At 36.9% G+C, this 14,214-nt stretch overlaps 1 protein-coding gene across 2 annotated transcripts in view; it reads right to left on the minus strand.

Annotated features, from left to right (window-relative positions):
- Nucleotides 1–14,214, minus strand: part of pard3aa (par-3 family cell polarity regulator alpha, a) — a 415,020-nt gene that overhangs the window by 182,305 nt on the left and 218,501 nt on the right. For both annotated transcript variants that reach the window (XM_052542320.1, XM_052542319.1), the window contains exons 10-11: nucleotides 12,919–13,058; nucleotides 11,128–11,256 (exon numbers count right to left, since the gene is read on the minus strand). In XM_052542320.1, coding sequence (XP_052398280.1) covers nucleotides 11,128–11,256; nucleotides 12,919–13,058 — 269 coding nt within the window. The remainder of the gene's footprint in view (nucleotides 1–11,127; nucleotides 11,257–12,918; nucleotides 13,059–14,214) is intronic.

The raw sequence follows: 14,214 nt of genomic DNA on the forward strand, positions 1-14,214 counted from the left end.
AAGATCTGCACTCCGGCGCGGTTAGCTCACACTCACTGATCTATATACAAACCCGATTCCAGAAAAGTTGGGACACTGTACAAATCGCGAGTATAAAATATTTCATTCAAAATAGAATATAGATAACATATCAAATGTTGAAACTGAGACATTTTGAAATGGCATGACAAATATTGACTCATTTTGGATTTCATGAGACCTACACATTCCAAACAAGTTGGGACAGGTAGCAATAAGAGGCCGGAAAAGTTAAATGTACATAATAGGAACAGCTGGAGGACCAATTTGCAACTTATTAGGTCAATTGGGAACATGATTGGGTATAAAAGAGCCTCTCAGAGTAGCAGTCTCTCTCAGAAGTCAAGATGGGCAGAGGATCATCAATTCCCCCAATGCTGCGGTGAAAAACAGTGGAGCAATATCAGAAAGGAGTTTCTCAGAGACAAATTGCAAAGAGTTTGAAGTTATCATCATCTACAGTGCATAATATCATCCAAAGATTCAGAGAATCTGGAACATTCTCTGACACTAATCAAATGAATCAGACTTTGGGGGTCAAATGCACTCTGGCACGGTTAAAATTGCCTAATGTGAGAACACCCTAATTATTCTCCCGCGTCCCACACACGAGTCTCTACCCGCTCATCAAATGTTGTCCAGTGCCTCTCTCTGCTGTGATCCCGTGATCGTGCAGGTCTCTATTCAGACTCTGAGCATAGCTTGTTTTTCTATAACAAACTATACAATATTTTATATTAAAATGTTAATGTTCTGGTAGTGACAAATGGCTTGTTTTATATTTAATTTAATAACATTAATGTTATAGTTGAGATTAAGGCTACAATTAATATTTTAACTGATACTACGTAAAAGGAACAGGGCTGTAAAAAAGCACCTTATTTGTTTAAAGTGTTTGCAAACCAAGTCTTATTACACTTTTGTTCATATAGCAGTAGTCCTTTAATGTTGATAAAAAAATTTAATCGTTTCCCAACACTAAAAAAAAAAAATTCCCAAGCTATGCGTCTGATGTATTGTAAAGAAACAGCTTAAAGTATCTAACCCCAAAGTCAATATACATTTTTTATAGCATGCAACAGTTTGTTTGATGGTCTGAAATTGTGTTACAAACAGCAGGTTCATTTTCACAAGCCTTCATAACACTGCACATTTCTTTCACACACTGACAGAGGGAAAATGAATGACTTTATAAATGGCGCATCCAGCTCAACCTGGCCCATTGTGTTCGGGAGTAATTAATTAATTCATAAGCAGAATGGATGGTGTGCATTCATTACATGCCTTTGTTTCCAGAGTGAGCTTGAATTATACTGTCATTGAACAGACAAAGAGAAGAGCCCATGAGAGATAAGACAACCTCTGAACACACAGAGAGAGAAAAGCAGACGTCTAGCATTCACTCTCACTACTCCACTGGGAATTACAGACACACTATACAGAGTGACTGAAAGAAAGAAAGAAGGAAAGAAAGAAGGAAAGAAGGAAAGAAAGAAAGAAAGAAGGAAAGAAAGAAAGAAAGAAAGAAAGAATATGAACAATCGACTGAACGAAACAAAACAAAAGTAAAAATGTATCAAAAACCATACATTTATTAAATAAACAAGAAAAACAAGATAAAGAAATATAGAAACCAAAATCAAAGAAAATACACCATCAAAATAAACAACTAACAAAAATAAATCAGTTAAGATAAAACAAACAAGCTAAAGAAAAACAAAATACAAAGCAAGTTCAAAAATGAAAAAGAATAAACAAACAATTTAACAGACAAACTAAGAAAGAACAAGCAACATATTGAAGGGAAGGAAGAAATGAAGGAAAGAAGTTAAAGAAATAAATTAAGATATAAATTTTGCTCTTTAAACAAAAAGAAAGAACTTAAAAATTTTTATCTTTAAATTATTGAAAAAAAAGGAAAACACACACACACACACACACACAAAAAATAAATAAAAATAAATTAAAAATATTAACGAAAAGAAATTATCAAACAAATGGCTGAATGTAGGGGAAAAACAAATGAGAGGAAGAATTAAAAAATAAATAAATAAATAATGATCAAACATTACAATGTAATGGAGGGAGCGAAGAGATGACGAAAGTAAAATAAAGAAATGAAAATATACATTTTGCTCTCCAGCTTCAAACTGCTGCCGAGGTTTGAAATATGTAGCTTGGCTGAAACTTTCTCGCCTGAACATGGCAACGACATAAAGGTCACTGGAAATGAATTTAAGAGGCTAAAAGAAATCAGTCAAGTATGTAATTGCAAAGGAGGCCTGTGCATGATAAGTATAGAAACATGAAATTTCTCACCACTGTTTCTTTGGCCCGCCACCTTCTGATAAAGACTGCATATTAAACACCTCCGACTAATGCACATTCAAGACATTCAGGTACAATTAGACCTGAAGAGCCGAGAAAGAGAGAGAGAAGGAGATTAGATGAGACAGAGAGGAAGCGAGGAGCGAAAGAAGTCACAGCTCAGCACCTGAAGTGAAGGTGACATGAAGAGCTGGAGAAGTGAAGTCAAACACCTCATTCATACATAATGTTACAAGCAACCACATTCCCAATTAAAGGTAAAAAGCAGAAACTTTTTCAGGGATTTTTCTGGGACCTGGCAACCCTTCGTATTGCAGAGAGAGCACCTGTGCATGGTTGCCAGGTTGAGAAGATTAACTAAACCACTGATCAGAAATGGTACAGATTTATTTAAATGGCTTTGATTGGGGATTTGAGCTTTTGAAATTTTATTAACAATGCAAGACGCCACATTAAAATAAATCATATTCACCAGTAGGCCAATATCGCAGATGATCATGCTTATTAAATCAAGATGAAATCATGTCAACGATTAAAATACGATGCATAGATCAGCCCTACAACTCTGCCTTCAGTGCCCTTATTTTATTTTTGATTATACTTAGTAAGCTGACAATATGCCAACAGAGGAAATTATGTTTTATAACAAGCCAATATTTGAACATCACCAGCATTTTGCTGTACACATAAACGTGTATCTGCTACAAGGACGACATCACGGTTGAGACCTAACTGTGCTTGACTACACCACATGCTCTCAGCAAGCTCTGCCTGTCCCAAAACTGCTCCAAACTAGCTTGTTTATCAGCGCTGTACAGCGGCAGAAGCGGCCGCTCCATATGAACAGCTAGGCTAATCGCTGTCACAGCTGAGAAAAAGTGCTAAACAAAAACAGGTGGCAGCTCAAAACTGTTTTGTGAAACAAAAAGGAAAAAAAAATGCTAGCAGAACGCTATTGTCTTCCAATGCAATTCGCAACATTAGGCTTAATTATGGAAGTGCTTGGCTTTCCCAATTCGCTTTCCCATAAAAGGGCTAGTGAAAGGAACGGCTGCTCATCTCCAAACTGTGGGGGAAAAGAGGAAATATAAAGGGGAAAAAACAAGGGAACGGTTTCAAGGGAGTAAAAAGGGTTCGAACAAGCAATTGAACGTAAGTGTGCCAGTCTGGCTAATGGAGACGGGTGAGGTGATTTTCACAGTAGGGATGCCAGGTGCAGTGCTTAAAAAAGAGAGAGTGACTCTCCATGCTTGACTATCCTCAAAAAAATATGGGCTCTGGATGAAGAGGAGATTGGGATGAGCGGTTAATGGATGTCACATTTGCAGCTTTGGAGGTTTTCTGACCTGCTGTGTCAAAAGCATCGTTTATGCGGATACCTTTAAGACACATGAATCTGTTTTGAATTCTGATTGCAGTTTTAGACTTTAAAACATATCAAAATTGAAAATGTTAATTCACTATAGTGCAGTAGTTAGCTCCATGCATAACTTTTTATTATAATGCACCCCTAGTGGTACACTACATGTTAATTTACGAGCAAGCTAAAACAGACAAAAATGTAATAAATAAAAATTGGGAAGAAAGGAGAGGTAAAAATAAATAAATAAATAAATAAATAATGCACAGACAAAAGTGAGAGAGAAAACTAAAAAATAACGAAAGTAAACAAACAAACAAACAATTTTGCAAAAGAAAAAATAAATTTTGTATTAAAGGAAAAATTTGTTAAAAAGGAATGCATTAATGAACAAAGAAAATAAAAATACAAATAATGGACACAGACAGACATAACTGAGAAGAAAAGAAAAGAAACTAACAAAGAACTAAATATCTTATAAATGAAAGAAGAAAACAAAATAAAGAGAGGAGACTAACAAAGGAAAGCATAATAAACAAAGAAACAAAAAGAGTAAACAAGTAGGAAAACCAATAAATCAAACAAAAAACTTAATAATGACTAAAGAACTAAAGAATAAGCAAGCAACATTTATGAAAGAAAGAAAGAAAGAAAGAAAGAAAGAAAGAAAGAAAGAAAGAAAAATACTGGTGCAAATTCATGAAATAATGAGTCACTTTTTTGTCAGTTATCTTAACTAAATCATTCTGTATAAAATCAGCTGTCAAAGACTTTTTTTCTTTTCTTTTCTCGATGAATAATAACAGTCACTGATTTAAAGGTCTTACAGTACTACATTATTCTGGGCAGGTGTGAGAGAGCCAAGGTCCTAGTGAACGTGATAATTCATCCGCCGTTAAAAAACCCAGAGAGACTGCCAAGTTACAAATAGATCCTGATAGCTCTCTTGGCTCAGAAACGGCTCCGTTCCCATGGTACAGAGCCCATTCTGCCGTCACCACATCTCAGATGAAACACTCATGCCAACAGCTGCCAGCAAGGACAGCGACAGGACCGCAGGTCTCGCGTCGACTCCTCGTGAGAAGAGAATTACCTCACTGCCACTATGACAAAGGCTTAAAGGCATAACACTCCTCTGACAAAAAGATAATTCTATCAGAGACACTTTTAGAAACCGAACACAATGTCCTGGGTAAAGAAATGTGAACGTTTGGTCGTCTATTTAATAATTCCCTAAGGATCTGACTGCGGTGTGGAGACTGACGAGATGTATTCAGGGTTATGACAGGTGAAACCAATGGGCTGTAATTTGGGACAAAACCACAGAGAGACACCCATTAAAAAAGAAAGGGGCTAATTATCTTAATCAAGCAGGATGCGGGAACAGTCCTTCAGGTTTAAAATCATAAACCTCGGCAGAACTGTGGACATAACCTTCATTTAAAGGAAGTATTTCATCACTTGGTCAACAATGGATGCTCTGCAGTGAATGGGTGCCGTCAGAATGAGAGTCCAAACAGCTGATAAAAACATCACATTAATCCACACTGCACACTCCATACACTGCACAGCATCCATTGCTGAACAAATGATGCAATGCCGCATTTATCCAAATCTGATGAAAAAACATTTTTATTTTTTGTTGTTTTGTTTTATTTTTGTCGCTGTGTGCGTATGTGAAAGAGAGAGAGAGAGAGAGAGAGAGAGAGAGAGAGAGACTATTGCTTCAAATAAAAGCTTTTGCAGTGTGTCATATCCACGCTTCTGCTTAGGTTTGCAACAAAACAATTAGAACAACAATTAAAAAATAGTTGTCGTGTGTGAACAGATCCTTACACTACGACTTCTAAAAACAAACTAAACATTCAGATATATGTATTCTGCATGCCACGTCCTTTCAAAAACAGCAGATAGTATGCCATTACCACACCAATGCTGTCTGTGTTTTAAGGATACCTGTGAATAATGGCTGCAGCTTTTGGGCAATCAGAGGCACTTGATGAGCACGAACAAACGCTCTCTGAACCATTCCCATCAACACATCCAGCAATCTCTAATTTAACATCTCAAGTCTAGTCTCCAGTGTTCGGGTAACATGCTGATTTGATTTTTCCTCCCTCTGAGTTACAAAAGTTTCCCACATCCAGTGAACAGATTTAAAGCAAAAATGGCTTCATGGGGAAATAAATGTCGAAACCTGTTGGCACTAGAAAAGACGAGAGCGCAAGTGTGAGCGTACAAAGTGATTCTGAGAAACGATGATATTATCTGCTGTGAATAATTGCAACCATTTAGGAAAAACAAAAGTTGGATCGCTGTTGTCGTTTCCTAACAATTTAACCTTCACAAAATCCTCCCAGAGAACATTTAAAAATAGAAACGCTCCTCACAGTGAAGTGAGAGAAAAACAGGAAATGAGCAACAATAACTCAAAAACAATAACTTGCATCTTTCTGAAACAAGTTCAGAAAAAGATTTTCTGATGAGTGGCGAAACGGGCGTCACTAGTGTGATATCAAGCCAACTCATAAGATGTATTAAAATCAAACCTGTCACACATATGTCTGGATCTGGCCTCCACAGACACCATAAATCCAGCTGTCAGTAGACATCAGCATTCAAATTAATTCTGCAATTAAGATTCTCTTAGCTTGGCAGATTTAGCCTCTAATGGATCCATGAAAAGTCAGAACTGCTCATGAAGAGGGATTTAATGTAGTGTTTAATTACTGTTCTGTCACAAGGTTCCCATACACACTGTCATCTGGACCATTCTAGGAGATTTGGATTGCATTGGCGCAGCCAAGTACATTGACAAGGTACAGTTATTGTACATTTGTACAAGGCAACAGTCAAGAGCTCCAATTGAATACAGTTGGGTGAACATGAATACAAAAAGCTCATTGTTATTCAAAGGGTTGTTTTCAAGGAAGTTGAGCCAGACATGAAGCATATGAAACCGTTTCAAGAGTACAAACAAACCTACACAAAACTGCTCAGAGATTTAATTCTGATCTGTCAAGTTTAACCTTAAAGGCTCAACTAGAAAGACTAGGACTGTGCATTTTGGTAATTTGGGCTGCTCAAGTGCTCAAGTACATATAAATCAACCTTAAGTATTTGGGGTGAACGATGGATGCACCATTTGCACCATTTTATATTGACAATCTATGCACAATAGTGTCATAGAGAATTGAGACATTGTGTCAAATTCACAAAAAGGTTCAAATGTCTCAAGAATCGTTCTGTTCCATTCCTCCCCATTAGTCAACTATTTTTTTATATGGTTGTGATTGGCTACAATGATCAATGTAGAAAAAGCAAAAGCAAAAGCAAAAGCAAAGCAAAGCAAAACAAAATCTAAGCAAAAGTAAAAACAAAAGCAAACTCCACGTGAAACAAAGCAAAGCAAGGCCCGAAGAGCAAACATCTAAAGCAAAGCAAATTTAAGCAAAACAAAACAAATGAAAGCAAAGCAAAACAAAGCATCCCCATGTGTCCATCCCCACTCAAGACGCCATGGCACTACCAGTTAACAAGCTAAGGCTGTAGTCTTCACAATGAGTTATTAATTTTGCGGAGAAGGAGGTGATATATAATCTCTCCTTATCACTCTGGTTTAGCAGTGGTCGTAAACATCCTAACTGAGCGTTCTCAGCAGTGCACACTGGGAGATCACAAGGAACGAGAAATTGTGGCCAGTGCAGACCAGTCAGCCGTCAGAAGAACATGGTGTTTTTTTTTGTTTACATTGCTTGTGTGTGTGTTGTGTTGTTCTAATGCTCTCACGCCACTGCTGGTCATATTAGTGCGCCGGATAATTGCGTTCTCTGACATGAATAATTCAGCAGCAGGGTGTTTGTCGAGCCTCAGAGTGTGTTCGTTGAGTGTGTGTCTCATCGAAGTGGCAAGGTAAGATTTCATCAAGTGCAGGATGTCTTTCAAAACACGATTGCTCCCCTGCCGCTGCTGTCAGTTCTCTTTTTTCCCTTCTTTTCTCCACAGTGGAGTTTTTGATCACATCTCTCATTATTTCCCTCTCTCTCCATCTCCTGGCCTATCCGTCCCCCGTTGAGTTGTGCTCCCTCCCTCTCTTCCCGGATCCTCCCACTTTCATCATTTCTCCTATTCCTTCACCCTCCGCATCAATTGCACTGACTATCCACTGCTCCTCTGACATACTTTTTTTCAGTTCTGAAACACAAATGATTGGTTTATATTCAAGGCTCTCTTCCAATTTCCAAAATAAACAAACCTGATGCAAATGTGTCGATGGCAAGGTGCTCCACAGTCTCAGACGTCACTGCCATTTAGCGCTAACAGACTGTTCAAGGCGGCACACATAATGGAGCTCTTGCAAAATCCAATCTGATTAGCTTTACACAAATCCTGAGCGTTTGTGTATTCAGGATTTTACTGAACCGCAGAAAACAAAGCCCTATTTACAAGTTTGCAGACTTCCAAAGATGAACTTAATTATAGATTTTCCAACATGTTCTCACTCCTAACTCGCCACATACTAACTCTTGGTCAGGACCCCTTGGCATCACTTTCTAACACAATGTGCAACACTTTTCAATGTGAAGGTGGCTCCATTACTTTAATTGTTTGCCTTGTGCATCAGATCCCTTAATTCTTTGCATGCATTTGTAAAAGTGAGCACCTGACCACAACCCTTCCCAAAACAATATAAAAGATGTAACAGGCAGACAAGAGTACAGTCACAACAGCTTCTTTGGAACAAGCCCGTGGGTGCGGCCTCCTTCTCTCGCATCTCTTTCTCTTTTTCTCTAAAGGGCGAAGGCTGGCCGGAGGCTTCAAAGCACATTTTTCTGCGTTTCCCTCAGGACCAGACTTCAGCTTTGAGCAAAGGTTAAAGCTGACGCCCCTATCAATAAGTCACCGCCTCTGCCAGCCCGCGTTTGACGCTCACGCTTTCGTAAAATGTCTGCAATTCCCTCGATGCCTCAAAGGCTAATCGTATACATGCAGATAAATGAAAATAAATAAATAAGATCCCTCAACACGTTTGCAGTTCAGTTCTTTATCCTGATGTCATTATAATAATTTGAGGTTAATTGCGTTGTGTCTTATAATATCATAAAGCATCGACTAAGTACTTGGCTGTGTTGATTTATTAGACTGTAACCTGTCACTGTAGCAGAGTGAGTCAGTCTTTTGATTTAGAACTTCCCTGATGATGCGTTAATAGTCTGGCTCTGTGATTGGCTCCCATGACAACATTCCCATAGCATCATATAAAACACCACACTCTCTCTCTTTCTCATGCAGACCTACAAAATAGCATCAATAACCCTCCTATGTCCTCTCTCTCTCCGCTTTATTTGCAATATCTGTCAGCAGTAGAGTGATGCGTTTGTAATCTGATTTTTATGAACGTACTTGTATGGATTATTGAGATCCTTTAATGCCTGAACGGGGTGCACTGAAAGCCGAAGCCTCCTGAATGTTAATGTGACAATAAGAGTAATGAAGTGTCCAACAGTTTATCTCTTCCCTCGCTTTCTCTCTTCCCACCCCTGTCGTTCTGATGTCTTAAACTCCACATTTTAAGGGGGAGCTGATGAGAAACGAGGTGGAGCGAGAGTTGGTGAAACTGTGTCTTCATGATGGTGTCTTTAATCAAATCCTGCTGGAGCCAGAGAAAGAAAGTCAAACCTCATCTTCACCCGCTCTCAATCACCCCAAGCTTAAATAAGGCCAAAATCAATCAGCCAGCATTCAAACCTTCTTCCGGGGACGTGTTTTTCAAGCCTCTATGAAGATGCCACGGATCAAAACATGCTGGCCTCTTTAATAGGTTTGGATGTGTACTCTACGCTATTTTGAATCCATTTAAAAGAGGTAGAAAGAAAAGAAAAAAAAAACAGATTCCCAAACACTCTGCCATTGTGTTCCTGTGGCTCAGTGGTAGAGCACTGCGGTAGGAGCGCAAAAGGTTGGGGGTTCAATTCCCAGGAAAAAACAAATATATAAAAAATTGTATAGCCTGAATAAACTGTAAGTTGCCTTGGACAAAAGTGTCTGCTAAATGCATAAAAATGTAAATGGTTGACAAAGACATAGTCCAACCCAGTCCTTTAGTGACTTATCTGAGAAAAAACATAATAAATAATAAGGCTTATGTTGCTTCTTGCACTTTTTGTGACACTTTCAAAGTGGAAAGTCTAAAAGTATGCTTAATTTGATATAAACAGAAACGCATGAATCCGGCAAGGTTTTATTACGTTGGTACTCGTATCCATCAAGGCATTTTAGACATGACATGTCCTGTGAGTGGCACTAACACAGCACCTACACTAAACTTAACCAAATGTGAGGTACAAATGCATTTTCTGAAGCAACACTGGCATTTTAGACTCTTAAAGACCTATCGTGATTCGTGTTTTATGGAACTCATAAGTGCAGTGGTGTACCAGGTGGGCTACAGAGCAAGTTTACTACTGTTCGTCAGAAAAGCTATTCATATTGAGCTGGTTATGGTGATGGAAACATCAAAATGCACTAGTGCACCAACAATGTGAAAATGATGATTAATTGATAATATGCTACTGTAATCATAATATGCATGATAAAAATTATAAGTTGTTGGTGTTTTACTGCCTCTAGTGTTAATTTCAGCTGGAAACTGCAGTGAATAGTATGTTTGCCTATAGGTAAGCTTTTTGATTTTTGCACAAATGTAGGTAGAGTCATGTTTTTGCAATTAGCCTGTGTTGACAGAGTCAAGCCAAAGGCAAACAATGTTGTTTGGGTTTGTATTGCAATCTGGATAGGAGACATAGTTACCTTCATATTCAGGTAGCTAGTGGCTAGCAATTTAGCTTTAACTAGGTATAAACATGTGGACAGTAATTAACGTGGACTATCTTGCTCAGCATGATTCTCTTCGAACTGTCTCTAAAACTGCACTCAAAATGGTCAGCGTATGAATGTAATGTGTGCTTGTGGTGCGTTTGGAGACATCATGCAACAAATCAAGCTTGCATAGCTAGAACCATTTATATATTGTCAAGGTAAGGTTGAAACTTTCAAAAACCTGATTGTGAACAACACTGCTAAGTGTCACTGGCTGAATACAGAAGCATCTTTATGGAATGTAGACCAAGAGAAAAAAGAAAAAATTCTGCATACAAATGTCAAGGCAGCCCGGACTTCATCTGCACTCCTGAATGATCTTTTATGGAAATAGTAATGACTTCAAAATGAGTTAAGGCGGGTGGCAGCTGCCTCTATGGCACACATGTGTCCTAAATAGGCCAGAGGCAGGGAAAGAGTTGAAGAGGCCATTTCATGGTGCTATATGAACTCTGTGTGATATCAAGAGACCATTTATGGCTATTGTTAAGCCATTTTAAGATGGTTGCACATTTAGGTGTGTGTGGGAGTGTGTGACTCACCACTTCGCGGGGCAGGAAAGCGTCCTCCTGTCTGACGATGAGAAGATCTACAGTGCCTTCCATGGGAGTCGAGCGCAACAGAGCCACAACCTCCTCCTGAGTCTTACCATTCAGATCCACTCCGTTAACCTGCAGCCACACAACACAGAAATCATCAGAAAAATTAAGATCTGACAGCAAAATGCTGCTCCTTAACCGTGAAGCAAATCCATTTTCATCAATGTATATTTTTCATTTTGTAATCAAGATGCACTAAACACAAACAGTAATTTAAAAAGAAAACTTTATATTATATAACATAATAAATAATAAGAATGCACACGCTATTTTAGTACTATTTTCTTAACATCATAGCTTTTATATAAAATTATTATTATTTTTTTATCATTTCCGGTTTTCATTTTAGATTAAGTTTTAGAAACTTTTTTATTTGCTTTTGTCCTTTTTATTATTTTTAATGAATTTTAGATTTATTTAAATTTATTTAACATTTATTTTAATAAAAATCTAATTTTTTATCATTTACTTGATAAGTGATTATAGTTAACTAAAACCAAATTAATTAAAACAATAAAAAAATAATTACCTTAAATGAATTAAACAGTAAATAATACAGATTCAGCTAGTTGCCAAGATAATATAAACTTGATTTACTCAAATTAAACAAAGTAAAATTGAAATAAGAAAATACAAAAAAAAAACTATAAGACATATATAAAAAAACTAATAAAAATGACAAAAACAACAAAAATGCTTAACAATTTACTGAAATTAGAAAGAAAAAAAGAAAATATAAAATAAAAACGCATAAAATTCTAAATATTATTTAATACTATAATATTTAGTTGCTATTTTAACTATATATTTTTTTATCCAGTGTTTAAAATTTGTTTTATTTCAGCTTAAAGTCTTAAAATAGTTTTTAGCTAAAAAAAAAAAAAACTTGCATTATAATACATTATATTGCTAACATCAGAATTACTACATATAGTATTAATATATAATGACATAATCATTGGATAAACAGGTTTGAGCAAAAAAAAATAAAAAAATGAAAAAATAATAATAATCCCTGTGCAAAAGTGGCACTACTGTCAAATTGTATGTTACGGGATGCTGATGTGAGACATTTGAAAGGGTGTTTAATAAAGCAACAAATGAAACATGAATTATATTCCATGTAATTACATCCAATCAAGCATTACAATTAACTGCAGTCACAATATTGTGGCCATGACAACAGGAAGTACTGTCCTGATATTTCTATGGCAAGATAAAGGCACGGGGTGAAGCGAAAGCACTCTGAAAGGCCTCGACTCCATTAAAGCGATGAATCAGGGTTGGTTAAGCCAAATGGATGGCGTTCTGGCTCCACGGTAGCATCTGGCATCAGAGCCTGCAGGTGTCCTGCTCCATTTCTAAATGAAATAGCCATTGTTGATTGCTGTCACTGTAAATCAGCCATCAGCTAGAGTTCTTTTTGTCCATTCTCTTTTATTAAGGTTATTTATTCTCCCAAACTGAAAAGCAAAGTGCTTCTCACAAGGGAGAGAGGAAAACAATGCACATCTTGCCTCCATTAGACCAAGCAGAAGAATGGACTATGGGGGAAAATCCTCCGGAAAACAAGTAGTCATCAGTCCTGCTGTATGTTTGTTGGGATTTTAAAATAAGAAAAGCATGAGAAAAGCTGTATATGGTGCTGAAAGTTCAGGAAGCTGTGAACAGGAAGAGGAAGTGAGGGCCATGTGATGTCACTCGTCGCTCTCAACCGCTTCCAGGTTTTCTCACCTCGAGCAGCCGGTCTCCGGCCTTCAGACAGCCGTCCTGGATGGCAGCTCCACGCGGGAGGATGTTCTTCACATATATGGGGGCGGAAGTGCCAATCGGGACGTCTCTGGAGGTGATGCTGAAACCCAAGCCCTCCGGACCTGCAACACCAAAACAACAATCAATACATCCAGTAATGAACTAAAGAGTCTGGTCTAATGAGTCTAGCTATAGATCAGTCAATGACCCTCTGGGGATATAATTTGACATTTTTAAGTTTAGTTCTGGGTTGTAAAATATCATTTTTTACAGCACATATTTGTATTTATTTATTGTTTGTTTTATATATTTCAATTTATTTAAATGTTACCCCCCCCCCCCAAACTTAATAAAAAAAAAATGTGTATATATATATATATATATATATATATATATATATATATATATATATATATATATATATATATATATATATATATAATCTTTTCAGTTTTTATTTTCATTTTAGTTTAATTTGTAAGTATTTTTTCTATGTACTTTTGTTATTTTCATGAAATGTCAGTTTTTATTTCATAAATATATATATTTCAAAATTTTGAATATCTGATAATTGGAAAGACCTTTTCCAGTTTTAATTTTAGTTTTTTGTAGTATTTAATGTTATATATACGTTTTTTTTTTTTTTTTTTTTTAAAGACTTTTTTTCAGAAAGAAGTCTTTTCTGATCACCATTGCTTATTACGGATACATTTTATTTTCCAGGATTCACAGATGAATAAAGTTCAAAAGAACAGCATTTATTTGAAATATAAACTTTTTTTAACATTTTAAATGTCTTTTCTGTCACTTTGGATTCATTTCCTTGTTGAATAAAAGTATAAATTTCTTTGTAAAACAGATAAAGTGTAGCAAACATTTGTGAATTCTATAAATGACGGATTGCATATCATCCGCAGTGAAACTGCAGTCCTGCTCAAGTCTACTGTATCTAATAACTAATCTGAATCCATCAGATGGGATATTTTTATGTCTTTAAAGGTTATAGAGAAATGACCTCCTGTGCACACAAATACAAATTACACAGGCAAAACCCAAGCATATGGCAGCACAGACCCTAATTAACCGTTTCAAACCCATCTGTGTACGCAGCACAACCGCAGCGTGACTTCAGATTTAGACTCATGTGTTTCAGAGGCACGCGCTTTACAAATCTAGCAGGGCAGTAACACGACGTGCTCGGGGCGTCACGCCAGCTCTTCCAGAAGACATGCTGTAGACATTTACTTTTCCTCATTGAAAAGAAGGCCAAATCCCTCC

This window comes from Carassius gibelio, chromosome A24 (genome assembly GCF_023724105.1).
Source record: "Carassius gibelio isolate Cgi1373 ecotype wild population from Czech Republic chromosome A24, carGib1.2-hapl.c, whole genome shotgun sequence".
NCBI lineage: Eukaryota > Metazoa > Chordata > Actinopteri > Cypriniformes > Cyprinidae > Carassius > Carassius gibelio.